The sequence below is a fragment of the Acytostelium subglobosum genome (assembly GCF_000787575.1).
Source record: "Acytostelium subglobosum LB1 DNA, scaffold: scaffold33, whole genome shotgun sequence".
Lineage (NCBI taxonomy): Eukaryota > Evosea > Eumycetozoa > Acytosteliales > Acytosteliaceae > Acytostelium > Acytostelium subglobosum.
Genome location: NW_012236500.1, coordinates 119,291 through 144,608, shown reverse-complemented (window position 1 = coordinate 144,608; position 25,318 = coordinate 119,291). Strand labels below are relative to the sequence as shown.

General features: G+C 42.3%; 10 protein-coding genes across 10 annotated transcripts; 5 read left to right on the top strand and 5 right to left on the bottom strand.

Annotated features, from left to right (window-relative positions):
- Positions 1 to 700: 700 nt before the first annotated feature.
- SAMD00019534_115330 (hypothetical protein) lies at positions 701 to 1,683 on the top strand (the record flags this gene model as incomplete). The annotated part of the gene is made up of 5 exons (XM_012893220.1): positions 701 to 770; positions 895 to 933; positions 1,029 to 1,206; positions 1,271 to 1,425; positions 1,493 to 1,683. Coding segments are annotated over 5 exons (633 nt in total), but the record flags the coding sequence as incomplete, so codon positions are not given.
- A 4,780-nt stretch (positions 1,684 to 6,463) lies between these two features.
- Positions 6,464 to 6,719, top strand: SAMD00019534_115320 (hypothetical protein; the record flags this gene model as incomplete). Its single annotated transcript, XM_012893219.1, has 2 exons — positions 6,464 to 6,532; positions 6,609 to 6,719. 2 exons carry the CDS (start codon positions 6,464 to 6,466, stop codon positions 6,717 to 6,719), a joined length of 180 nt encoding a protein of 59 aa, XP_012748673.1.
- A 425-nt stretch (positions 6,720 to 7,144) lies between these two features.
- Positions 7,145 to 8,398, bottom strand: SAMD00019534_115310 (hypothetical protein; the record flags this gene model as incomplete). The annotated part of the gene is made up of 4 exons (XM_012893218.1): positions 7,145 to 7,325; positions 7,396 to 7,544; positions 7,624 to 8,197; positions 8,277 to 8,398. 4 exons carry the CDS (start codon positions 8,396 to 8,398, stop codon positions 7,145 to 7,147), a joined length of 1,026 nt encoding a protein of 341 aa, XP_012748672.1.
- Positions 8,399 to 9,507: 1,109 nt separating this feature from the next.
- On the top strand, positions 9,508 to 11,032 carry SAMD00019534_115300 (hypothetical protein; the record flags this gene model as incomplete). The annotated part of the gene is made up of 4 exons (XM_012893217.1): positions 9,508 to 9,659; positions 9,741 to 9,919; positions 10,007 to 10,080; positions 10,157 to 11,032. The coding sequence occupies 4 exons, from the start codon at positions 9,508 to 9,510 to the stop codon at positions 11,030 to 11,032; spliced, it is 1,281 nt and encodes a 426-aa protein (XP_012748671.1).
- A 1,792-nt stretch (positions 11,033 to 12,824) lies between these two features.
- SAMD00019534_115290 (hypothetical protein) lies at positions 12,825 to 14,581 on the top strand (the record flags this gene model as incomplete). Its single annotated transcript, XM_012893216.1, has 5 exons — positions 12,825 to 12,898; positions 12,971 to 13,481; positions 13,587 to 13,665; positions 13,742 to 13,879; positions 14,013 to 14,581. The coding sequence occupies 5 exons, from the start codon at positions 12,825 to 12,827 to the stop codon at positions 14,579 to 14,581; spliced, it is 1,371 nt and encodes a 456-aa protein (XP_012748670.1).
- A 698-nt stretch (positions 14,582 to 15,279) lies between these two features.
- Positions 15,280 to 16,177, bottom strand: SAMD00019534_115280 (hypothetical protein; the record flags this gene model as incomplete). Its single annotated transcript, XM_012893215.1, has 3 exons — positions 15,280 to 15,699; positions 15,751 to 15,846; positions 15,974 to 16,177. 3 exons carry the CDS (start codon positions 16,175 to 16,177, stop codon positions 15,280 to 15,282), a joined length of 720 nt encoding a protein of 239 aa, XP_012748669.1.
- A 663-nt stretch (positions 16,178 to 16,840) lies between these two features.
- On the bottom strand, positions 16,841 to 18,489 carry SAMD00019534_115270 (hypothetical protein; the record flags this gene model as incomplete). The annotated part of the gene is made up of 3 exons (XM_012893214.1): positions 16,841 to 17,350; positions 17,767 to 18,093; positions 18,172 to 18,489. Coding segments are annotated over 3 exons (1,155 nt in total), but the record flags the coding sequence as incomplete, so codon positions are not given.
- Positions 18,490 to 19,139: 650 nt separating this feature from the next.
- On the bottom strand, positions 19,140 to 20,888 carry SAMD00019534_115260 (hypothetical protein; the record flags this gene model as incomplete). Its single annotated transcript, XM_012893213.1, has 1 exon — positions 19,140 to 20,888. The coding sequence occupies one exon, from the start codon at positions 20,886 to 20,888 to the stop codon at positions 19,140 to 19,142; it is 1,749 nt and encodes a 582-aa protein (XP_012748667.1).
- A 1,332-nt stretch (positions 20,889 to 22,220) lies between these two features.
- SAMD00019534_115250 (hypothetical protein) lies at positions 22,221 to 23,596 on the bottom strand (the record flags this gene model as incomplete). Its single annotated transcript, XM_012893212.1, has 3 exons — positions 22,221 to 22,532; positions 22,649 to 23,205; positions 23,290 to 23,596. The coding sequence occupies 3 exons, from the start codon at positions 23,594 to 23,596 to the stop codon at positions 22,221 to 22,223; spliced, it is 1,176 nt and encodes a 391-aa protein (XP_012748666.1).
- Positions 23,597 to 24,618: 1,022 nt separating this feature from the next.
- Positions 24,619 to 25,226, top strand: SAMD00019534_115240 (hypothetical protein; the record flags this gene model as incomplete). Its single annotated transcript, XM_012893211.1, has 2 exons — positions 24,619 to 24,861; positions 24,933 to 25,226. Coding segments are annotated over 2 exons (537 nt in total), but the record flags the coding sequence as incomplete, so codon positions are not given.
- Positions 25,227 to 25,318: the final 92 nt, after the last annotated feature.

Genomic DNA, 25,318 nt, shown 5'->3' with positions numbered 1-25,318 from the left:
TATTTGCATGCAAATATCTTGTTTGGAATTGGGCTAAGGACTCACTCCCATTTTTTGGTGATCGAATTATGCCCAATCACCAACACCTGCAAACGAATCAAAAATATCTTTTACTCATCGCGGACTACTTTCACATCACCTTTGCTTCAACTTTATCTCTTTTGTCTACATTCAATTATCTTTGCTTACCTTCTTCTGTGTACAATGTAACAATTTATAAATTATGATACCATTGTTGTTGTTGTTGTAGTACTTCAACTAGTTACCCTTCATCTCCGAATGATGCAAACATCTTTGCATTCCACTACACTATCGTATCGTATTACAAACAATATTTAACTGATATATATCTATATCTATATTTCATTGTTTATTTCTATCTTTAATAATACTATTATGATCACATAATGATACAATTACATTAAAGTTGAAGTGAGATAGAGATAGAGATACTCTAACTCACGCAATCATTCTCATTAGCTCGTCAACCTTGAAGACCACGTGGTCTCCTTCATCGCAAGGATTTCGAATCAACTTGATCTCATGGTGTGTGTGTGTGTGAAGGTGTAGCATTGCATACTTTGAGCTTTCCTTTGCCAAGTCATTCTAATTATTGAGGTGTTCACCAAAGAGGGGCTGCCCAGTATTATCACAAACATAAATATACAAATACATATATACATATATAATTATATAACATAACATAGAAATGGTTAATAATAAAGGAATGCTTCATTTCAAGTTCCTCATCATTGGTGATCCTAATGTTGGTATGTTGTCTGGCATGATCAAATCAACATCGCAATCGCAGATTGATTGGTCGATCGATTGAGACATCATTCAGACGATACTAACTATCATTGTAATACAACGACTACACTTATGATGTAATAGGGAAATCATGCTTGTTATATAGATTCACAGATAATAAGTGTAGGTTGTTGGAGAGAGTGATTGATTGATCGATTGAATGATTGAGAGTGAATCAGGGATGGACAGACAACTAATATATATCGATTGCTATTTAGTTAAGAGTCAATCAAATCATACTATAGGAGTAGACTTTGCATCTAGGATAGTAGAGGTCGGAGGAAGGTCTGTCAAGCTACAGGTTTGGGATACAGCCGGTCAAGAGAGGTTCAGATCAGTTACAAGAAGTTATTATAGAGGATCAGCAGGTGTTATCCTGGTATATGATATTGCCAAGTATGTTGTTGTTGGAATGATGGCGATCAAACAAACAAGTGACTAACATGTTTCGTCTTGATAGCCGAGAGACTTATAATCACATCACAAACTGGCTGAGTGATGCCAGAGCACTCGCGAGCAAGGACGTAACGATTATATTGGTTGGAAACAAGAGCGATATGTCTGCAGAGAGAGAAGTATCATTTTTGGAGGCGATCAAGGTGGCTCAGGAGAATGGTATGACTGAACTCATGCGATGATTGATTGAGTAATTGATAGTATCTGACGCCAACCATCATTATAGACTTGTTGTTCCTCGAGACTAGTGCATTGTCTGGTGACAATGTCGAGGAGACATTCTTGAAGTGCGCAAAGTCGATTGTATCAAAGATTGAGGATGGTCTGATCGACATGGACAGTCTGGGAATACAGGTCAGCGATGGCGACAAGAGCGCAGTCAGAGGTGCAGGCGGTGCCCCTGCCAAGACATCATGCTGTTAACAGAGTGGAGATATCCTTCTTCTCGCTTCCTTCTCTCCTCCACAATGACGTCCATCCCATCCCATCCCATCCCATCCTACAACCCTAACATCTTTGGCCTCATTGATCATCACTCATCATCCAATGTACATACATCACATCAATTTAGCGAGAATAGAGGCAAAGCAGGTGTGGAAGAGTGGCTGACCAACTCCACTCATGCGGCACTTGACCGTTAAGTGGACATCCCATACATGGAGTCGAATAAATCACCGATGGAGATTACATCTTCACATTCGATATTAACTTGAACTTGGACTTTATTTCCTACTTTTCTTGGACGACTTTTTCTTCTCCTTTTCATCCTCCTTCTCTACAACTTTGTTTGATCGCTTCTTTGACTTTGCCTTCTTATCGGCATTGATGGACATGAAATGGATTGACTGCCTAACTATTGGAATCCCCTGGTCGTAAGGTGGCCTGTCAGTGAAAACAATAGAGTTGTTTGAATCCAGCTTGCGAATATGGATGGATCTGCGATCCAGTCCACCAACGTGTATGATGTACGTATTACAATTTGGAACGGTCGTCAATAGCTTCTTACAGTATGCCATCATCTTCTGGAATGGATTACCCGTAAAGCTTATATGACTATGAGTTACTTCCAGAGTACTTAGATTTTCTAATATAGATGGTGGTCCAAATGAGTCCTAATTTGAGAGATACCAAGTGAATCAGTGGAGTACTCTAGGTTCTTGAGTTGTACAAACTTGCCGACTACCAAGCGCGAGAGTCTAGGCAATGACATCTTTGCCTTGAGACCTTCGCCAATCTGAAGTGATGTGAGTGATGGAGGAAGTAGGTCCTTGGCGAACTTGTATTTGTAAGCGTGCCCCAGCTCCAATGTTCTGAGCGAAAGAGGCAGAGTGCCAGGCAATAGCTCATGATTGAAACGTAAGCCAACTTGGAGTAGGGTCAAAGCATTGCCAAGTACCCTTGGCGTTATTGGATGATTGAAATAGAATCCCAGTCTCAACGATTGTAGAAAAGGTAATACATGTTCATAATGGCCACTTAGATTGGTACTGGAGTAGACATGTCGAACAAGAGGATCCAGTGGCTGATCAAAGTATGGTCCAAAGCTTAGGTGAACGATGTGGGATGGTAATGACTCTGACAACAATGGTTGGTTGAACCTGTATCCAAGAAATACATTGGTGAGTGAACTCGAGTCGGGTAGGATGCCTGGGCTCAATATGTTGCCAATGAATGCATTCTGGTTCAGCCTCAATGATTTTAGTGATTGAGGTAAAGATCCAGGTTGGAGTTTGTTTGCCATTGGTTCGGTGAAATACAATTGTGGTGGATCTTCTCTGCCGTAGTTTTGGGTTGTCTCTAAGCCAAAGGTAAGTACCTCCAAGGTGTTGGGAAGAGCACCAGGAGGAAGATCAAAAGAATAATGATTGCTAATCATCAGCCTTGTCAAGGATCTTGGTAGGTTAGAGGCCAATAGTGGATAATTGAAGTCGCAGCCCAAAGATAAATGAACAAGTGACTGCGGGAGATAATTGAGAGGTTGAATAAGTTCCCCAAAATTAATGATTGAAGAGATGATGGTAGTGCACCTGGTTCAAACTCTTTGTTGTAAGACCATCCAACAAAGAGTGAGATAAGTGATTGAGGGAGAGATCCAGGTTTGATGGCATTGTGGTGAAGATATCCCAATTTAATATGGCGAAGTGATTGCGGATATGTTTCCGGGGCAGTTGTATCAATGTTGGAATAGCTGAAAGCCAATGATGTAATAGTCTCTGGAAGAAACTTTGGAATTTTTGATTCTCTGCCTATGACCAACGACCGAAGTGATGTCGGCCAATGATCGGGCGGGTTTGCTTGAATCAACACCAAGTGATTGATCGTGTCGGCAAAGGTATACTTTGGCATTTGATCCAAGTCATAACTTTGTTCTGTGTATCTCGAATACCTCTGAATGAAAGGAGTCGATAGCTTGGTCACTATCAAACCCTTTACATCTGTTGGAGTCTTGAGTTCAATCTCTGGAGTTCTGCCTTGTATCAAATTGAATAGATATTTGCATGATAGACTTAGACTGATTGCATCCAATTGATTTTGAATCAATATGTCTATCAATGTCTTTTGTAACATATTAGGTAGTTCTAGTTCATCCTTTCGATATTTATCTATTATTATTATTTGTTTGAAATTTTAAGAATGATAATGTTGGAGGTTAGCATGTTCATTGATGCTTTTGCAAAAAATGTATATTTTTGTTACCAAGAATTTGAAGTTCAAATTCAAGGGAAAGGGAAAGGGCAAGGGTAAGGGTAATGAATTATAAACAATGTTGTGTAACATTTATTTGTCGTATATACAGATAGGTGTGTCGTCACTTATACATATTAATAAAAATAATTAATTAATTAATTAATTTCCAAGATCCAGGTATCTTGGACCAACAGCAAAGGACTTTGGAGAATACCAGAAACCATTGGCAGTAGAATTGGAAGTCTGTATCAGATTGGATTGAGTGTTTCCAGAGGCACTAGACACTTGGCTAGACTGAATTGACTGAGCAGAGACAGATGAGAATGAGAATTTGGAAAGGTTCTTGAACAACATTTTGTAAGATTGATTAATTGATTGATTGGATAATTATAATTAATAATATATTAATAATGTTTATATTATGCTGTAGGATAGCTTGATAGGTATAAGCTTTGTTATTATTTGTATTGAGCAGTAACAATGTTGATTTGATTTTAAAAGTGATCAAACATTTGTCCTTTAAATAGTTGACTTGTCCGACCCAACCCAACCCATCCAACTCTTTAAACGACATTTAAGGAATCCATTGGATTAAAGTGGTGGTAATGGTGATGCTGCTGTTGGTTCAATCAATTAATCATTGTCACTGATCACATACACACTCACTCCTTGAAATGGAAGGAAGTATATATGTCCATAAATAGTGTTGTTGTTGGTTGTGTATGGTACATTCTAATTCCTTCATAATGGATAACCATCACAAGTGATCGGTTGCAATTGTACGGCATTCAGTTTGAGTTGAAGACCTTCCAACCAACTATCTATCATACATATGAGTGGTGTACTTATATGGAGTTGAATGAATGAGACAGTGGTTGTTGCAATCACAAGCTCACACTCACTCATTGAGAGGTAATAGATTCCAATGATGGTGATGTATGTTTTAGGAAAGACGTCACAGGCAGTACCAATCACACTCAATCACACTGTCTACGAATCAACAACAACCACCAACTCATAATGATCACACCTAAAGTGAGTGATCAACCACTTCAACATCACAATCAAACACTAACATAAACACACACATATAATCAATTAATCAATCTCATTCATTCATTTGGTAATGATCAATCACTCACACGACCAATCTCATAATGATAATAATACGCTCCACAGTGGAACGCACGAACACAATAACCACTTGAGGGTTTGGGTATGGTATGGCAGTACTTCAGAGTCTGTTGATTAAATGAATGGGAACTGACCATGGTCGCCATGGTCATTGTTCTGTTCTAAGTATATGAACATATTGTGTTCTTTTCTCCCTTAGAAGTGTGAGCAGTTGTGATTGATTGACTAGTCACACGTAGTCGATCAATCTGTTAACCATACCATACGTATATTGTCAACTACATCATCACATTTGGAAGTGGATACCCTTCCGAGAATAGGAATAAGTGAATCGAAGTATTGCCATCGGCCACTCACTCATTCTTTCAACTACCTGACAGCCGTATAGACTGATTGGTTATCCCAATGGGCGAAGGGAAGTTGGTGACACTCACTCCATTCAATAATATGTTTGAATGAATGATAATAATTAGTATAGTATGTTCTATACCTATTGATAATTCCTTTGATTATATTTCTGATCACCAGGATAAACAACTCATCTTAGTTTGTCACAACTAATGAAGTAAATACTAAAATTAATAAAAAAAGGATGGACCATCTATGGTGAAGCGTGTCAGGGGTTACATCAATTTCAAACAACTTCCAACATTTATTCATTTATGTTGTTCAGTCTCTCTATTCTATCTTGAACAACACTATTCAACAACTACAACACAATTACTACAACAACAACAACAAACAGATATTCACAGTGAATATCTTGATTCTGTCGACACAAGAGATATCAATAATATAGTACTTTGTATACAATAACAGGAAAGACACTACACAACTTAGACTTGAGTTAACTCCGAAAGATTACATTTACTTAATAATAATGGGCCTACCGAACAACTTAACATCATTGGACCTTCTTAAACTTGGCATTCCATTCTGTTGGGGAGTATGCATACATTCTTTAGTCTGCTGAGCTGAGTCCACATCGATGAACTCTGACTGACTGACATGACCTTATTACCTAACCATCATACATTCAGTTGGTCTGTCTGATAGCATTCATATACTATTCTGTTAAACATGAGACAGAATCATTATATCTTCCTCTTATATCATCAATCTCTGCATTCCTACTAGTCGCAGATATATGGGTATGTTTGATGCTCGAGCATGTCATGATGATAGACAGTCCCAATGCATATCCGATGACAAGACAAACCACTGACCAATCAATCAATCAATCAAACAGTTTTATTATAGATCGACACCAGGTTATCAAAGACTGAATGCAGAGAGGTCACCTAGGAACAAACTGATGGTCAATCTTAAGCTGGTACTATGTGTCGCACTGATACTTATTGCTGGCATTTCACTCATGTTCTACTTTGATATCAATCGCAAAGACGACATTGCCTGGTCAATAATGACCATCTTCTTTGCAATGGTAGGTGTTGGCAAACTGACCTCTGACCCTTACTTGTTGGTTGGCTGACTGACTGACTGACTCATTACATATCTAGATATGGGGAGTATTGACGATCAAGTATCAAGCATTTGATGAGAATACAGTCAACATTAATTCAGAGTCCAGTGTTCCTCTGTCTGGCGACAATGAATCAATGGAGATATAAATGGCATGGAATGGATGATCAACTTCGACGTCGTCCACTCCATCAGACTGCAAAGGTGTACACATGTTGGCGTCATTGTACAGAAACGACAAAACAATCCAACCAATATCAATCAATTAATTGTCCAACCAATCTATCTTTTGGTTGGAATACCATAACATGTGTTGACAAGCAGGGTGCATGCGACCTTTAATATTACATGTTTGATCGTCCACTGTGGATATACATATATGTGTGTTTGTGTGGACAGCTCATCCTCCGATGATGTACGTGCGTGCACTTGCAGCGCTGCTATTGTTGTCTACAAGGGGGGGTTTGTTTGGTGGAAAGGTGGAAAGGGGAAACGAAGAGGAGTTGGATACAGGGAAAGAGGGGAGGGGAGGGAAGTAGGAAAGGTGGACCTGTTGTTGAGTAAAGCAGCCAAACTAGTTCATGTGTGAATTCTGGAGCAGGATCTTGAAGTATGGATGCTCCATCGCCTCCTTTGTCGTCAGTCTCTCTGCTGGATCGTAGCGCAAGAGTCTGTCCAGGAAATCAATGGCCTCTGGCACAGCAAGGTTCTTGTTGTCGTTTGTAACGAACTTTGCCCATGGCTTCTTTGGATGTCTGTTCATTGATTGATTGGTTGGTGAGTATACATGCATTGTTTATGACGAGAGATATGATCAATACATACTTGCCAAGTATATTTTGTAGAGTTGGATCGATCACTATTCCATATTTGTCCAAGTATGCGTAGAACTCTTCAGTGCCCAACACCTTGACAATCTTGACAAGTTGATCAATGTTGTCATGTCCATGGAAGAATGGATCCTTCTGGAAGAGCTATGAACGTGATGACCATCATTGATTGAATGATTAGTAAAGTGTGTAGGCCCTAAGATACATTATTTCTACAACATACCATTCCAGCAAACATGCATCCAAGACTCCACATGTCCAAGCTATAATCATAGTCCTCCATATCGACGAGCAACTCTGGTCCCTTGTAGGGACGAGAGGCGACACGGACATTGTAGTCCTGGTTGGGATGGTAGAATTCAGCCAGACCCCAGTCGATGAGGAAGAGCTTGCGTTTCTGATGATCGATCATGACGTTGCTGGGCTTGACATCGCGATGCATGACGCCGTTGGAGTGGCAAAAGTCGAGGGCGCGCAGTAACTCTAATATGTAGTATCGCACATCAAAGTCGGTCAGCGTGGGCGCCAGGTGTTTGAAGTCGGTGTTGTTGATGTATTCAAAGATGAGGCTTGGTGTCTTTGATTGAGGATCGCGGACCACATCCAACAGCGTGATGATATTTGGGCCTCCGCACAAGTTCTGCAGAATCTTAATCTCTCTCTTAATCTTCTTCTTCTTTACAGGCTTCAGTACCTTGATCACACACTTCTCATTATTCTTACTATGAGCACCTTCAAATACTTCAGAGTACTTTCCACGTCCAATCTTTCTAACAATCTCATAATCATCTTGTGATCTACACAACAAATATTGAGTTCAGGCAGGTTAATGATCATTGTCCATACATTCATTCAATCATTCACTGTGATACATACCCCCATTCTACATTCAATGCTTCATAGTTCCAGTAATCCTTTGGTTTGTTATAATTGACATCACAATAGATTCTAGCTTTGTTCCTCAATATACGATTCTTATGTCTCTTTGCGTGGCTCATCTTTGTATGTCCACCAACTATATATATATATCTATCACTCTCTTCCTCTCTGTCTCTGTCTCACTGTGTGTCTTCCAAATATATATATATATGAATACTTATAAGTTGTGTGTTTGTGTGTTTATGTGTTTGAAGAAAAATTGAAATGAATGATTGATTGAAACAAACACAGACTCACAAGGTTGTTTGATTCACAGCAACCCTCACCACAATTCACACACTAATTATCTTTTTATTCAACCAATCCCACCCTTTCAATTCACTTCCCTCCATTTTTTCAACTTTATTCATTCCCTGGGTTGTGTTATTTGTAGAGACAGAGAGATAAAGAGAATGTATGAAGAGATAATGTAAGTATGAGTGAGGGTGAGAGAGAGATAATAATGATTTACAAAGTACAAGATTGATGATTCATCAATATTTAGATTTGAATGATGATAGACGACCACGTCAACAATCAATCATCATTACATACTACTTTTACTAAAAGAGAATCGTTTTCTCAATGCCTAAAGCAAAGCCAACCCAAGGGTAAATCACACAATGACAATCAATTGGATTGTACAATTGTAATTGCTGTTTCGGGTATTGAAAGCTCGAAAAAAACACTGATCCACCATGCATGTAACCCTGATGTTATCGATGATGATGATTGGGTATGGATCGACCCGAACTTATAAAAAAAAAGGTCAATGCTCTATTCTAAATAATGATAATATATACCCAGGCATAGTATCTATCACATTTAATCTCCATCTTCATCATTGATTGCCTGTTTCGGACTCAAACACCCACACTTTGTCACGCATAAGCCGAAACAAGCTGTTGAACGATCACCAAATTCATGCGATAGACCCCGACGAGTGTGAGTTGAGAGCAAATCAAGTTGGATATTGCAATATAAGTGTGTGAATGAGGTGAGGTCATCACCAAGTTAGTCCAACTATTGGACCACCCACAGCTATTCATTAACTCAATATCATCCATTCAATCATTCAATCATTCATTCTCTTTGCGATTACTTCATTTATACATATACATACTTTTAATACTTATACATTACTGATTGATTCATTCATTCAATCAATCATTATACAGTAACATCAAAGATGGGAAGGAACTATATCTTTGAGGATATAGAGTTCTATGATTATATTAATGATTGTGTTCCATACTTTATTGGATTCTTCCTCTTGGAGAACTTACTTTCAATCATTCTAAAGAAGAAAGACCTTTATTTGTTCAAGGATTCATTCTCAAGGTATGTTTGAACATGGAACATGAACATGGAGACATGGACATGGATACTGACAAAACTGATCAATCAATCACATTTAACTAGTTTGTCAACAGGATTGTCAACTATCATTTGGGAAAAGATTGTACCAAGTACATTCTTGGCCTCGATCGAGTTCGTCATTGTGTTGTACATTTGGAGATATCATAGATTGATTGACATTGCAGAGGACAACAAGATTGCTTCAATAATATGTTTCCTAAGCGTTGACTTTGGTTATTATTGTAAGTCCCTTCCATCATCAATCCCTTCCACACTACATCTCCAGACTACTTACCATTCAATCAATCAATCAATGAATCAATCTTTAGGGTTCCATAGACTTGCTCATGAAGTGAACTACATGTGGGCAACACATGTTACTCATCATTCCAGTGAGAAATACGTATGTTTAGTCAAGTCCAGACTGAGGTCACACTGATGACAATCATGGCTAACATCTTTCCAACATACTTTCATAGAACTTGACAACCGCTCTAAGACAGAGTGTCTTCCAAATATACACAAGCTGGGTGTTCTACTTACCGTTGGGCCTGTTCATTCCACCTCAAATGTACATGTTCCACAAGCAGTTTAACACTATCTATCAGTACTGGATTCATACCAAGTACATTGGTAAGCTTGGACCATTGGAGTGGATTATCAACACTCCATCGCATCACCGTGTGCACCATGCCAGGAACCCAAGATACATCGACAGGAACTACGCCGGCACCCTCATCATCTGGGACCGCATGTTTGGCACATTCATCGAGGAAGAGGAGGAGGTCTTCTACGGTCTCGTCCATCCACTGGGCAGCCACGACCCAACCTGGTGCCAGATTCACCACTGGTACGAGATGTACCAGCAGGCCAAGCAGTACCCCGCATGGGGCGACAAGATCCGCGTATACCTCAATGGCCCCGGCTGGCATCCAGGCACCGCCCGTCTGGGTGACGTCAATGAGATCCCAATGCCAACCAAGGAGGACATCCCCGAGCGTCTGGGACAGCCACTGCCTGCCCTGCTCAACAGCTACGTGTTTGTGCACTTCATGCTGATCTCCATCGCCAGTTTGGCCGTGCTGGCCATCTACGAGCACTCGCTCGGCTACTACAAGACAGGCGCCGTCATGGTGTACCTCTATCTCAGTTTGACATGCTTTGGTGCCATCTTTGACAGGAAGCGATTCGCCATGCTAGCCGAGTTGATCAGGCTGGTGATGTTCATCGGCTGTACATGGGAGATCCAGAGCTCCGTCGTCCAGTACATGAGACTCTTCTACTTTATCTCTGCCGGTTGGATGATTGCCAACAACATCTCATCGTCCACTTTCAAGACGATCAAGAAGGATTAGTTCCCTTGAGCAATATCATCAGATTAAATAATAATATTTAAATTTACATCAGACTGGCTGTGTTATCTAGATGGTGATAAATAGAAGATTTTCATTTGGAATTAAAATTATTAATATTAATATATTTTTTTAATTATTCCAACTTTGAATATGTCCAAATGACTCAACCTACAAACTCTTTAACATAGCCACCTCTCTCCTCATCAACAGCAATAATATGAATAATAATAATACAAGTACAAATACAATGAAGGACATCCAAGATGATTTAGAGTTTGATTATGATTACATTTCTGGAAGCTTAATAGAGAAAGACTTTATTATTATTTCCAAATTGAAGTTGGCCATCATCTTCAAACAGAAGGAAGAGTATAGACTTAAATATGGTGTGTGTATAACTCAGGGGGCCCCCTATCCAACATTACATCGGCTGCGCCGATTCCATTATTTACTTCCAATTACTCTTTTATATTCTTTTATATTTCTTTTGGGGAGTCTAGGGAGGATAATAATAATAATAATAATAATAATAAAGAGTATGTGTCGACTAACTTGGGGAGGATGGGGAGGAGAATGGGGAGGGAATAATAAAAGTGTATCTGTCGCAACTTGGGGAGGGAAGGGAGGGGAATGGGGATAGGGAAATTGGGGAAAAAGAGTATGTGTATCGACATAGGGAGGTTGGGGAGTCAATGGTGGAAACTTTTTAATAATAGAAAGAAATTATTTGATTCTTAAATTTCTTCCACCATCGACTCCCCGACTCCCTGTTTGGACACTGTTACGCTTTTTGGTTGATTTGAGCCTCCCCATCGGTTTAGGTTGTGGTGGAAGTGGTTGAGGAGGAGCTGGTGGTTGTTGTCGACCTATCCACGAATAGAATTTGACATTCTTTGTATCTAAGTTGTCATCATTGACAACACCAAAACTGGTATTGTAAAATCTGGAAAGACGACTAAGCTCCTGAATGGTCAGTCTGGTGAGGGTATTAGAATCTCTATGAAAATATTGGCTGGCAAAAACACAATACCTCTGTGTGAAGAGTTGGGGGAAAACGTTATCAGGGGGAAGATCACCAACCCTGCTCTCCAAACCAGCGCCCACAGCCATGAGCCCTTGGAAATTACCAATGCCAGCGACTTCTTTGAGAAGGGGGACTGGTTGGTCGCCTGGCAATCGTTCACGGTTGAGGGCCCTGACACTCGCGTTATAACTGTAGGTAGACACACCGACAAGCCTTTCAATGTGTTGATTCATCGTGATTTGATTATCTCTGATCTGGTTGACAGTTCCTCGGATCTCGTTCACTGTATCTCTTATCTCTATTGCCCATGCTGGTGCGTTGTTGTTTGCAAAGACTTGCGAGGTGGCTTGTTTATAAAGTCAGCAGGTGATCATTACAAATCAGTTTAGGAGTTACCTTGGTTGATTATATATTTTCTTTTGAGCAGAGAGAGAGTTACTTGATTTGGTGTGTAGCCAGGTGGTTCAGTATGTCTCGATCTCTTTCTTATATTCACTTCTTCATCTACCTCCCTAATTCTGTTGACATGACCTGGTTGTACAACCGGGTTGGGGAATCCTTCTATCTGTACCTCTTCTATCTGTACATCTGCCATTGCGCGCAAAATAAATTTATCTTGTACAATAAACACTCAACAATGTTCAAAAAAATATTAAATAATAATTAATAAAATTTTATCTCCAACAGATATAAGATGACATCAATCAAAAATCACTACCAATCAGACCCAGAGAACGACACAAGCTGGGCTACATTCACAAACAGTTGATGGCCAATCGCCAATATCGCTCAGGTAAGTTCACAAAGGCAGGTGATGCGATCAGTCTGTTCAACCCAGACGAGTATGATGGAGTCCCTCTCGACGACCTCACGATCAAAGGCTTCTACATATTTATCATTCATCCTAACCTCAGAGCAGGCGGCTGTGATGGCAAAGACAATGACTGCTTCTATGATTGCATCAAAGCGGCATATCCAGACAAGGTGACCAAGCACTTCAGCAAGCCATGGATCTTCAAGCGATTCTTCAAACTAGAGCGCGATGCCAAGGTTCCTCTCAAGCTCTGTTCAGAGATCGAGGACAAGCTCAAGATGCGCATCAATGTCAAAGGTGATTATTGCAAGACATCAACCAAACAGTACGTCCGAGTCGTCAATCTCAAACTAACCAAGGAGCACTACACTCTAGACAAGGATGGCGCCTTTGAGCCCAAGGGCATCATCCTCAAGCGATACAACGATGACAGAATACTGCCAGTGGTGGCATACAAATGGGACGATGACAATGAACAGGTTCAGCTCTACGATGGCACGACCCACAGCACGATGAGCAAGGCATCACTCATTGAGGAGCTCAAGAAACAAAAGTTCGAACGGACGGCAAGTGTCGATACATCAAGGTGGAGGCTGCCAAGAAGAGGAAGAGTAAGAAGCCAATCAAGACGCTGGAGGAGACATGGGAGGACTTCATCAAAGACGCCGACGCACTCAAAGAAGGTACTGACGGCGTCATCGACTTGTACTTTACAGGATCAAACATTAACAAAGCCGCCCTCAACATATTCAGCAAATACAACAAGCATGTCATTCCAGATATCATCGAGCAAGAGTAAGCCAAGTGGATATCCAAGGCATCGAATGGACCATTGAGGTTCGCCGACACATACACTGGCCCTCTCTACAAGTACGACGTCTCTGGCATGTACACCGCCATCATGAAGAGCAGCAGCTTCTCAAGAAAGGTGAGTTCCATCAACTGACTGACGAGGAGCTCAGTGCCAAGCCAGGCATCCCCTTTGGCATCTACAGGGCGATCATCAAAGGTGAGCACAGAGCATTCAGACCCAACGCGGACAACTATTATACTCACTACGACCTCACCCTTATGCAGGAGCTAGGACTCACATTCAACCTGATCAACGACAACAAGCACAATGCCCTTYCTCTACCCAACAGGCAGAGTCAATGGCAACATGCTCTTCGGCAAGTTCATCGATCAGGTGCTGGACTGGAAGAAAGCAGATGTGCCACGTGCCAAGGAGCTCTATCAACGTCTCTGGGGCGCCCTCTCCAAGTACAACAAGTCCAAAGAGTATGTCAACATCAAGGCAGAGAAGAATGTTGTCGTCGACAAGGAGCTCGGCATCACTGACATTTACTTCAAGGCCAGTCTGCCAGAGAATCACTCGATCGACGCTATGAACATCACGCACAATGGCAATGTCATGGTCAAGTCAATCAACAACCTCGACACGTTCGACACGCCCTTCGCTCGCATCATGCCATTCATCATCTCACGTGGTCGCAAGATGATTGGAACGATAATAAAGGACGACATTGACTGTATCAAGCGCGTGCACACCGATGGATTCGTCTCGACCAAACCATGGAAGGAGAAGAGAGGCAAGAAGTCACTCGATTACCCCAAGATTGGCGAAGAGTGCGGCGACCTGAAATACGAAGGCTACTGCCCCAATGCCATCGTCAACAACATGCTCAAGCCAGTTGGGGAGTTTAAAATATAGATTACTGGATATGGAAGAGCTGATCAGACGATATGGGAGGGACCCTATGGCAATCGGACACTACCCCCGGGATATCAAACATATAATGAAGAGAGTGATGAAGGAGCCAGGGTTCGAAGAGTTGAAGCACCTGCTTTTCAAGATACACGAAGAGAAGGAGGACTGGAAGAAGCTCTACCTATTTGCTCTGGAACAAAAGACTACTTTACAGCTACGAATCAATGAGTTAGAGGCCAAGCTCAATAGTCCACAATCGTTTGAGCCAGTGTTTGAGATACCAAGTGGAAATCGTCTGGAACCAGAGCTAGTACCAACCATAGATCTATGACAATATAATCTCTACTTCCATCATTATGGACGCAGCGATGAAGACGCCCTTATCGGCAGCTACAGCGGGACAGGCTCGCCCTGTCCCAATTGACGTAAAGAATACAATCGATAGGAGTGGCAGCAACACCAACAAGTCATATATGCAACAATACTACCAGGAGTTCAAAGAAGAGATCAAGGCCTACAACACAGAGAGGATACCATGCGCGGTCTGTGGCAAGTCGATATCGAGGCACATGATGAGACAACACGAGAGGAGGATGCATTGATAAAACTTGAACACTTTATTGATTGATTGATTGATTGATTGATTGATTGATTGATTGAACAACATTGGTGCTGGAGACAGCGGGATAGACAATGGCCGACTACTTCTTGCCCTTTCCCTTACCCTTGGCAGGTGGCGAGAGGAGTGGTGCCTGGTGCTTGGCCTTGGATGGCTTGGCGGGTGGCTCCTCCTCCGGTTCCTCGACGACCTTGGCCTTGGCAATCTTGGCTGGCTTGGCAGGGGGCTCCTCCTCATCCTCCGACTCGACAGGCTTGACCTTTGAGATCTGAGCAACATTGGAGGGTCCGCCATTGTCATCATCGACCTTGAACTTGACAACCTTGGCCTTGAGTTGTTGACGCTTGGCCATCTCCTTGGCAACCTCCATGTTGATGAGATGTCTCTCCAAGGCCTTCTCGAGAGCGGCATCGTAATGTCTTGCTCGGAACCTCCAATTGTCACCATCGTACAACCCATTTTGTCTTGGTCGTTGACCAAATGGCTTATGGCAACATGCGCACTGTGAGATAGGTTAGTGATGTCCAACGATAATATTGGGGATGATACCTACTTGACCTGGGACCTTGTTCATGTCCACCGAGTCGAAGAAGGCGTTGTTGATCACCACCTCTTTCTTGGCCTGGGATCTGGCGGACTCGATCTTAGCCTTGACGAGAGTTGGAGGAAGATAACTGTCAACATCAATGGCATCAGCACCATCATCAACGTGGCCATCTGAGAGGGAGGATGATCGTTAGTCTCTCCACAACAATGACAACAATATCAATGCTTACAATAGCCTCAGCCGGAACACTCTCGTTGGCGAACTTGTCTGGGGTATGGTGCAACACTCTGAGGTAGTAGGCCTTGGGACTGGGAGCACGGTCAAGGCGACTGGCAGGGACAAGGTCTGGCTTGTTGAGTTCAGCACAGCAGTGTTGAACTGTTTGGATGAAGAGAGAGAAGGACTCTTCGTTGGGAATAGTTGTTGTTGACATTGATATTGATTATTGAGGAGATGGTTGTTGATGTCTGTGATAGACCATGCTGTCTCCTTTTATAGTCATCGTTCTGTCGCATTGCTGTGCCTGTTCATCATCATTCCTAGCTATTGATCAACATGTTTAGACTTATAGCTACGTTCGTTAATGGAGTCGAACGTAAACAATGTTCTTGTCGATGACTTGAAGAGGAGGTGATCAAGAGTGAACACTTGTGATGTTTAGTTGGCGTCGGCGTATCTGTTCTTAATTTGGGGGTGAAGGTTGATCTGACCACCTGTCGTATTCATGGATCGAATAAACGATGGCACATGCACCACCTCTGTCGTACCGGTGATCACCTGTACGATCACCTTTGTAGACCATCCTTCATTATAATGAAGAGAGGATGAAGTTACTTGAGGAAAGGATACAAAAGATTGAATGTCAGGTGATGTTTAAAGATGAAGTTATCAAACTTCTGAACACTGAACGTGATGATAGGATAAAGGAACAAAAGAATATCAAAGAATTAGTGGCTCCCAACCAAGAGGGGAAGAAAGATATCAACAATGTATTCAGTCAATTTATCTTTGAATAAAAATAACAGTGGAAGGTTCAACTACTATAATCCTTCCCTCTTTATTACCAATCTTGACTAGTGTTGTGTGTGTGGACTCATGATGACATTATGACAGGCTTCTTTTCTTCCTTCTCCTCTGTGATCGCAGTTGATGACACTGATAAGTTGTCCAGCTCAGCCAGTAACTGTTCCTCTTCAGTCAGTTCCGCAGCTGACTTAATTGTTGCTGTAGTTGTTATAGTTGTGGTAGTTGTTGTAGTTGTTGGTGATGGTGTTGATTGTACAGGTGATGTTGTTGTTTGTGTTGTGGCCGCTGCCGGTGATGCCGTGGAACTCTGCTCCTTGTTCCACTCCTTCTCCAACTCTTGCAGCTCTTGCTCTAGTTTCTCCTCCTCATCTGGGTCCTGTAATGAAGCGGATGTTGCCGCAAATCCACTCTTGACAGCATCGTCAATCTCCTTCTGATCGAGCATCACCTCTGAGAAGTCGTCCATTATCTTGTCGACCTGGTCCACAGACATTCGCTCATTGACCTTCTTGAGAGTGGCCACACCATCACACAACGACTCCATTATCTGTTGATTGGAATGCGCAGACTCGATGGCCATGAGAATCTCATGAATGTTGTCCGAGTTCTTTTGACGCTTGGCAAGAATGCCTTCCAATGTACGCTTCTTCTTGAGTTGATACAATGCCTGATCCTTCTTCTTGGCACGAATGAGCTTCCTGGCCTCCTCTGCGCACCTCTCAATGTCAGCCTGTACCTTCTCCTCCTGTTGTAACAACATCTCGTATGTGTTTCGAAGTTGTAGCGTGCCCATGTCGGTCTCCAACAACACTGCCTTCTCGCCACTGTTGGCAAACTTGACGCCCTAGAGTAAAGTATGATTAGTCCATCAATGTTCATTCATACCAGCTCGCTCACTCACTGACTCGCACTTACTATTGTCTCATTCTTCTGGACGATTAGGACTGCCTTGCCATCCTTGACCAATCTGTACATGAGCAGGCCTAGCTCATCCTTGGACAGCATCCAATCGGCAACCTGTTTCTCAATGCTGGTGATCGATACAATGTTGTCAATGGGCGATACTATTCTGTCCAGTTGTTGTTGATATAGTTGTTCGGCCATCTCATTGACTAGATCGGCGTATACCAACCTCCTCTCCAACATTGCTTTGTTGCTTGTGTCATTCTTGCGTGGAGAGGTGCCACTACCTGTAGTCATCACCTTTGACAACGACCACTTTAGTGAAGGCAATGCCACTCGGTGCCACAGCCATGCAGTCCACCCCAGCTCTGTTGTATATGTACTCATTGACTGTAAGTCTCCATTCTTCTCTATCTCATCCTGTTTGAATGAATATGATTGATTGAATGAATAGGTTAGCATGTCTTTGATGTGTCTGTTGTCGACTGAACAACATACAATGATAGGTAGTATGGAGATTGGGGATACTCCGCCATCGAACGTGAAGATGTCCTTGAGTTGGGCGGGTGTGAAGATGAGAAGGTTGGACTCGGTTATCACTCGCTTGATGGCATTGGTCCAGAATGTTATCATATTGTTATAACGCTCTGGATTCTGCTCGCGAGTCGATGGCAGTCGACTGAACAATATGATTCTACTCTCATGATCCTGTTGTAATTCCTTTATCGAATTGACTACATCCTTTACTCTCTGTAGCTTTGACATTGAGATTGAAGAAGTAGATGTTGCTGTTGTCGACCTGCTACTACTACTCATTGTTGTACATATATATATTATCTATTTATCTAACTCACTAATGTGTGAACATTGAACAAATGACCACAACTTGACTAGTTCACATTCTTTATCTCTTCATTCACTCGCGACAACACACACGACTACATTTATGGGATACACTTGTGTATCCTTCAATCAATCAATCAGTCTGGACACTAGAGTAAGCAGTAATGTTGATAAGATATATTCTAATGGCATGTGCCACATCTGTGATCATTTAAATAATAACTTAAAGAGGAGGGAAAGAGGTGGAGAGGAAGAGGAAGGAGGAGGGAGGAGGAGGGGCGAGGGTTGGGGCGAGGGTTGGTTGGTTGGATGGCAAAGTATAAATGACGCCAGTTTGTCATGTTGTTGTTTGAATCGGTCTTCCATTAGTTTGTTGCGAGAGTGCTGTTGTTGTAGTTAGTTGACTATATTGTTGTTGTTGTTTTTGTTGATATTGTTGTTGTTATTGTTGCTGATGCTGCTATGTTTGGTGCGAATAGTTGGAGAATAAAAGGCAGTGACACACGGATGGTAGTGTACTGCGGTGGTTTGGACGATCGGCACAAGTATTTGCCACAAGCTTAGCAACAGCAGAGTCAAGTACCAACAACAGCAGCCACACAACTGTGGCCGCTGTTTTGGTTTTAGATACCAACAGCACCGTGGAAGTACGTGTTCTTAGACTTCTTGACAAACTGTTTCCATTCACCTTTGCCTGTGCGCAGACTGTCCCACTTGGAGCCATCGCCCTTGTCAAAGTGGTAGACGTATTGAACCTGGGACTTGCCTCCAATGAGCCAGATCTTGAAGCCCTCATTGAAGCCAAACACCATCGCCATGCCGTAGCGACCCTCGGTTAGGTCGGGTGACTGTAACTTCTCCATCTTCCAGGCGTAGATGGAGATTCGGTAGAAGTGCGACGTGGTGATCAAGTAGATGAACTCTCTGTTGTCAAAGCAGCATCCCTCTACTCTCTCGCACTCGTTGTCCTTGAATTGGTAGACGATCTCTGAGTTCCTCGCCTCGACATTGAACGCCTCAATGTTGTTGACCAGCGTGTATGGTCCTCTGGAGGTCTTGGTCGTGCCACCAACAATGTAGACGATGCCATCCTTGTAGCAACAGTAGGAGTAGTAGCGGGCACACTTAAGTGTTGCAATGTCTCGCTTGCACTTGCCTGTAAGGATGTCAAACTGGTCAATTCTATCTAATGCATCGTTATTCTGGATGCCTCCAATTAGATAGATGTATCTGCCGCGGTCGAAGCAGCACGCGATACTCGAGCCGCCCTTCTCGATGTGTTCGTGCAAGTCCCACTTGCTGGCCTGGATATTGTATCGTTCGTAGGTGTTGAGGCTGTCATTGCCTCCAAAGACATAGATGTGCGAGCCCACAGAGACGACGGACGACGACGAGCACGCCCTCTTCATCTTGGTTGGGTCGATGGCCATCCACTTGGAGTTCTTGATGTCGTACACCTCGACGTTGGAGAGGTGAGTCGTGCCCTCCATTCCGTCGACCGAGTAGATGTTGTTGATTACATTGTCCTTGACAAACTTGTCCATTGTGAATACGGAGAGCTCAGTCGAGAGGCCATTGACGGCCATGTGGCAACTAGTCTCGATCAACTCTAGCGCCTTCTTATTCTGGTGATAGTTGGGGTCCCACTCCACCGTCTTGTTCTCCAGGATGGGCAGCTCCTCTTGCAAGTCCTTGGCATGCGCAACTATGGCGGGATGTATCTCGACAAGGAGTTGGAGCATGGTGTCGGTGCTGAGGGAGATGGGTTCAGGGACTGCACAGAAGTGCCTGAACAGCTCGGGCATGGTGAACGAATTATCCTTGAAGGTCGTCATGAGATTGCCAACGGTCACGGGCGAGATTGTGGCGTACTCGAGATTGAGTAGTTTGTTGCCAGTGATCGACGCTGGGCTATTGTTCGCCGCTACAACATCAAGGTCATGACCAGTCCAGTCTGCAAAGTAATTGTCATCATTCCGAGGTTCGGCCACTGCGGTCAACTGCAGCTGTTTGTCTTTGGGCGGTGATTGTGATACGATCGAGGCAGAGGTTCGCTCGATGAGGTCCAACAGTGTCTTGTTTATCGACATTACTTTGACAGTCTTGTTCAGCGAGCCGATCAAGGGTTCGCGGTACTTGTGTAGCTCGTCCAGTCTCTTTTTCTCAGTGTCACCGACGCAGCGGTATATCTCCGCAAAGTACTCTCTGATCTGATCCTCGACCCTGGTCGCCTCGTTCACTTTGCCATACAGCATTTTCACCATGTTGAACGACGAGAAGAGATAGTCTGAGACGTACTTGTGGCACGACTTGAGGTCAAGTTTATCGGGAGCGGCCACAGTTGGCGGAGGCGAGTGCGGCGCCACCTTCATCGGTAGTGGCGATGAAGGTGGCGGCAGCTTTGAAAATTTGTGTCCATTGTGATCTTCCAAACATTCTGTACAGATCGGCTGTTTTTCGCATGTTTCGCAGTACCTGAAGAATGGAAGTTGATGCTCTCTACATAAGCTGTTGTTTTCCATAATACTGCGCTCAATATTGTGTTATTATTTATATATTATTTATGTTTGAGACCAAAAACTCTGTAATAAAACGTTGAAGTCACATATAAATAATAAATCGTTACAACTTGAATGTCTAAGTTTAATTGAATAAATGTGTGGTGACACGAGTCATCAATCACAACCTACACACTTCAAATTAGAAAAATTAATAGCAGTTAAATTTTCATATTTTGAATTGATTGGACTTTTGAACTTCAAATGTAGAGTTGCCCATCCATTATTGACTCAATCTCGAAATATTCAAGTTTCCCGAATTAATCAACCAATGGGTTGGGGGCCTGCACCAGGCCAAATATTATCACAAGCTAACCTCGAGATTTATATCTCCTTTGCCTCCTCTGTGCAAGTTGGGATAACACAAGGTTGGAAAGTGAATTTTCAAGTATGAAGAACTTTCAACTTGTGATTGGAACCAAGATCTGGAAGCTGGAGGTGATGAATCATTAAATTCCTTCAGTAAATATTGTCCACATAATTTATCCTGTTCAAAATTCAAGTTTGGAAGCCATGGATATGAACGACAATCCGGATAAAGAATAAATATTTGTTTCTCGAGTTACTCTTGATCTTGAAATCTAAGTTATTTGTGGATGCTCCTGGTTTGTTTGGTAGTAATTAGTATATCCTCCTACATATAAAGTTTGAGAGTATTCGAATGTTGTTCCAGTAACATTTTCTGAATGATAATGAATTATTATGTTAGTAATATTCCAATCTACAATAATTATAATACATTACATCAAATAATAGGGTAAGGTTGTTTGGTCCCAATATTGGGTTGTGTAGTCGGGATCATCCCATCATTGCCTCGCATTGCTTCACACCTCATCGTATTGAATCTCTATTGATATCCACTGAAATTAACTTATATTCTTTGCCTGTTGTGTGTCTGTAACATGTTGTTGTTGTGGTTAGTTGCTAACAACTGTTTATTATCAATTCAAAAGTAAGAGTTAAATAGGGGATGGTTATGTGAAGGTACAATTCTATCCTACGTGATCAACTTGAGGTCCTACGTTGAGCTAATAATAATAATAATAGAGAGTATGAGTCATGTCGTGCACTTTATTATTATATGTTTGTCAAAGATCAAACTTGAACATTCAAGTTTCAATCAACAACCACACACGCTGCAACAAACTAAACACTCTTGGATGTTGTGGCCAAAATGTTGTTGTAAGCCTTGCCCAAACGTTGGATGGCAATGCGTAGTTGTGGCTCCTTGTGACAGAAGATGAAACGGAAAAGACCTGGAACGTCACCGAGCGTGGACTTGCCAGAGTTGACCAACACCTTTGATTGCTTAAACAATTCACACCATACTGGTAACTCGGCATCGAATGTCTGCTCCTTCAGCAATTGTCTAACATCGAGCAACAAATACATTCCAGAGTCCGAATCAATATATGGTATGTTCTGTTCCTTCAACAACTGAAGAGTAAGTGCATAATGCTAATAATGTATTTGTTTGATTGATTGATTATTTGATTGATGGATTGATGGATGAGTAAGTGAATGAGGAATGATTCAATGATTGATTGAGCGATGATGGAGAGGATGCAACTTACAGACTTCAAACGCTTCTGGTTCTCTTGGATAAAGTTACCGAGGAAGGCATCATCGTTGAGGATGTTGGCGAGTACGGATTGAACTGGGTTGCTGCATTGGAAGAAGACGTACTCCTTGTAGAGGTAGCGCAACAGCTGTGCATTCTGGGTGTAGATGTATCCAGCGCGATATCCATTGAGACAGAAGTCCTTGCTGAAGCCCGACACGATATGTATGTCATTGCCAAGCTTGCCATCGAGCAGCTCATAGACACTGACGAATGGTTTTTCGCCAAAGATTGACAGAGCGTAGATCTCATCAGAGATCAGGTGAATGTTGTGCTTGCGACAGAATGCGATGACCTCGTTGAGCTCGTCCGATGAGAACACTGTACCAGTTGGATTGTTTGGACTGCAGAGCACGACGGCCTTGACCGGTGAGCCCTCATCCTTGCCCTTCTGATATGCTCTCTCCAACTCCTCCACGTTAATCTTGAATGCCACCTTGCCCTCAGCGGCGGCAGCAGTGTCTGTTAGTGAGGCTGGGATGACCTTGACGCCAGCTCTGACTCTCGCGTCTGTGTAAGTGAGGTGGGGATGATGGTTAGACAATGTGTTGGCTTGATTGAGTGGCTGCCGACTCATCGTCGCAATAGGCTTACCTGTTACAAAGGCGGGATACATTGGAGATGGGATGATGACAGAGTCACCTTGGTCACAGAGGGCAAAGAAGATACCCTCGAGCAAAGCAGTTGTACCAGCACCAACGCAGAGATGTTGGGTGTTGACAGTGTTGGCAGCACAGTGGAAGACGTACTTCTCAAGCATGTTGGCTATGCCCTTCTTGAAAGGCTCCATGCCTCCAAACATTGCATAGTTGGCCAATGCCTGATTGATGTTTGGGTCGTGCTCCAACTTGGACTGCAACAAGTCGTAACTTAACTTGTTCTCAGCGATCGAGCACAACATATAACCTTCTGGATTATTGATTGGACAGTACATATCCTTGATTGCAGTCCACAATGACATATCCTGAAATTGTTGCAGAGGTGAGCTGCCTGGTGCAGGTGTGATCTCAACGAGAGACCTATTAGATAGTTGACCTTGTGTCGGTTCCATTATATATGTGTGTATATGTAGTATAGGTATATGTTATTACATGTACAAGAGTATGTGAATGTATGAATGAATGTTAGAATGAACGTTAGAATGAAACCAAGGGTTGACCTCACTAAGATATTTGTTCTCAAACTGTTCAAGTCTTGAACAGTCGATGACTACCAATGGGGTTGGTTTCGCGCATTCATAGTCAATTTGCCTCAACAATGTGTTCTCCGACTTTGTCGCAAACCTTTCATTGGGCAACCCATCAATCTCATCTCAGCTTATTTTCAATCTCTAAAGGTCGCCATCGGGTTCATTCAATCTTCTTTTGGCAACAAAAGAGAAATCGTTTGACTTTTTCAAATAAGTATCCTTACCATTATTTATTACAAATACAAACAACTATCAATAAAATACAAATACAAATAGACATCATTCATTCTTTCAACTCAATCAATCAATCAAACAAATCATACTTAACTTCACAGGCTTGAATTGGCCTATGTGGGGAGTGTGAAGTTGACCCATTCACCCACGATGAAGCGAGGCGATGGCCCAAACGAGGGTCCAGTTGTGGGCTGTGTTGTTGGTCCTCTCATTGCCTAAATGGTAGAAAAGTGCGGGACAACACATTTATACTATAAAGAGTAAATACAAGGGTATATAAATATAATGTGGATGTAAGTTGGACATTGGATCAGACTCATGATGCCCACCTGCGCCTCAGAGCCCATCCAATGGCCCTCTCACAGGGTCAATTCATTATTTATACCTACATCTTTCATCACCCAATGAACTAAACAATACAATACAATACAATATTTAAATATAAATACTTACTTATAAATAACTTAAACATATATAAAGATATATAAATAATAATAATAATGGTAAACTTTATGATTTCAGTCGATGCCAGTTCCAACTCGGAGTTGGCTATTAAGGAGATTGCCAATCATCTGTTTGATAAGGAGAAGGATGTTATATTCCTGATCACGATTGCTGAGGATCCAGTCACTTTCCCAAGTTCTGCAATGTCCGCTGTGATCATGACCGAGTCAATGAAGGCCATCGAGAAGCAATGCAAGTCAATCCTGTTACAACGTGCAAGGATTGCCAAACATCTTGGTGTAAGTACCTACCTACCTCACTCAACCATTCAATCATTCAATCAAACATGTTGTTAACATCCAACGAACAGATCCAGAATGTTAGAGCATTGCTTGGACATGGCAATCATGTTGGCGAGGCCATTTGCAAGGCTGCTGCAGAGAAGAAGATTGATTACTTGGTGGTCGGAAGGAGAGGAATGGGTGTAGTCAAGAGGATATTCATCGGAAGCACTTCACGTTACATCCTGGAGCATGCTCCTTGTAATGTGGTTTGCATCAAGGAGACTGAGGAGTTGAAGGAGAAGATCGCCCAAGAGGAGAAGAGGGAGAACCATGAGGAGGTCGAGTCCTACAATGACTTTGAGCGACTGCACCTCCACATCTAATAAAGTTGGATTGATCGATCGGATGCATTGATGATCCAAACCATATCCATTGACTAGTTGTCATTGGCTCGTTACATTACATTACATCA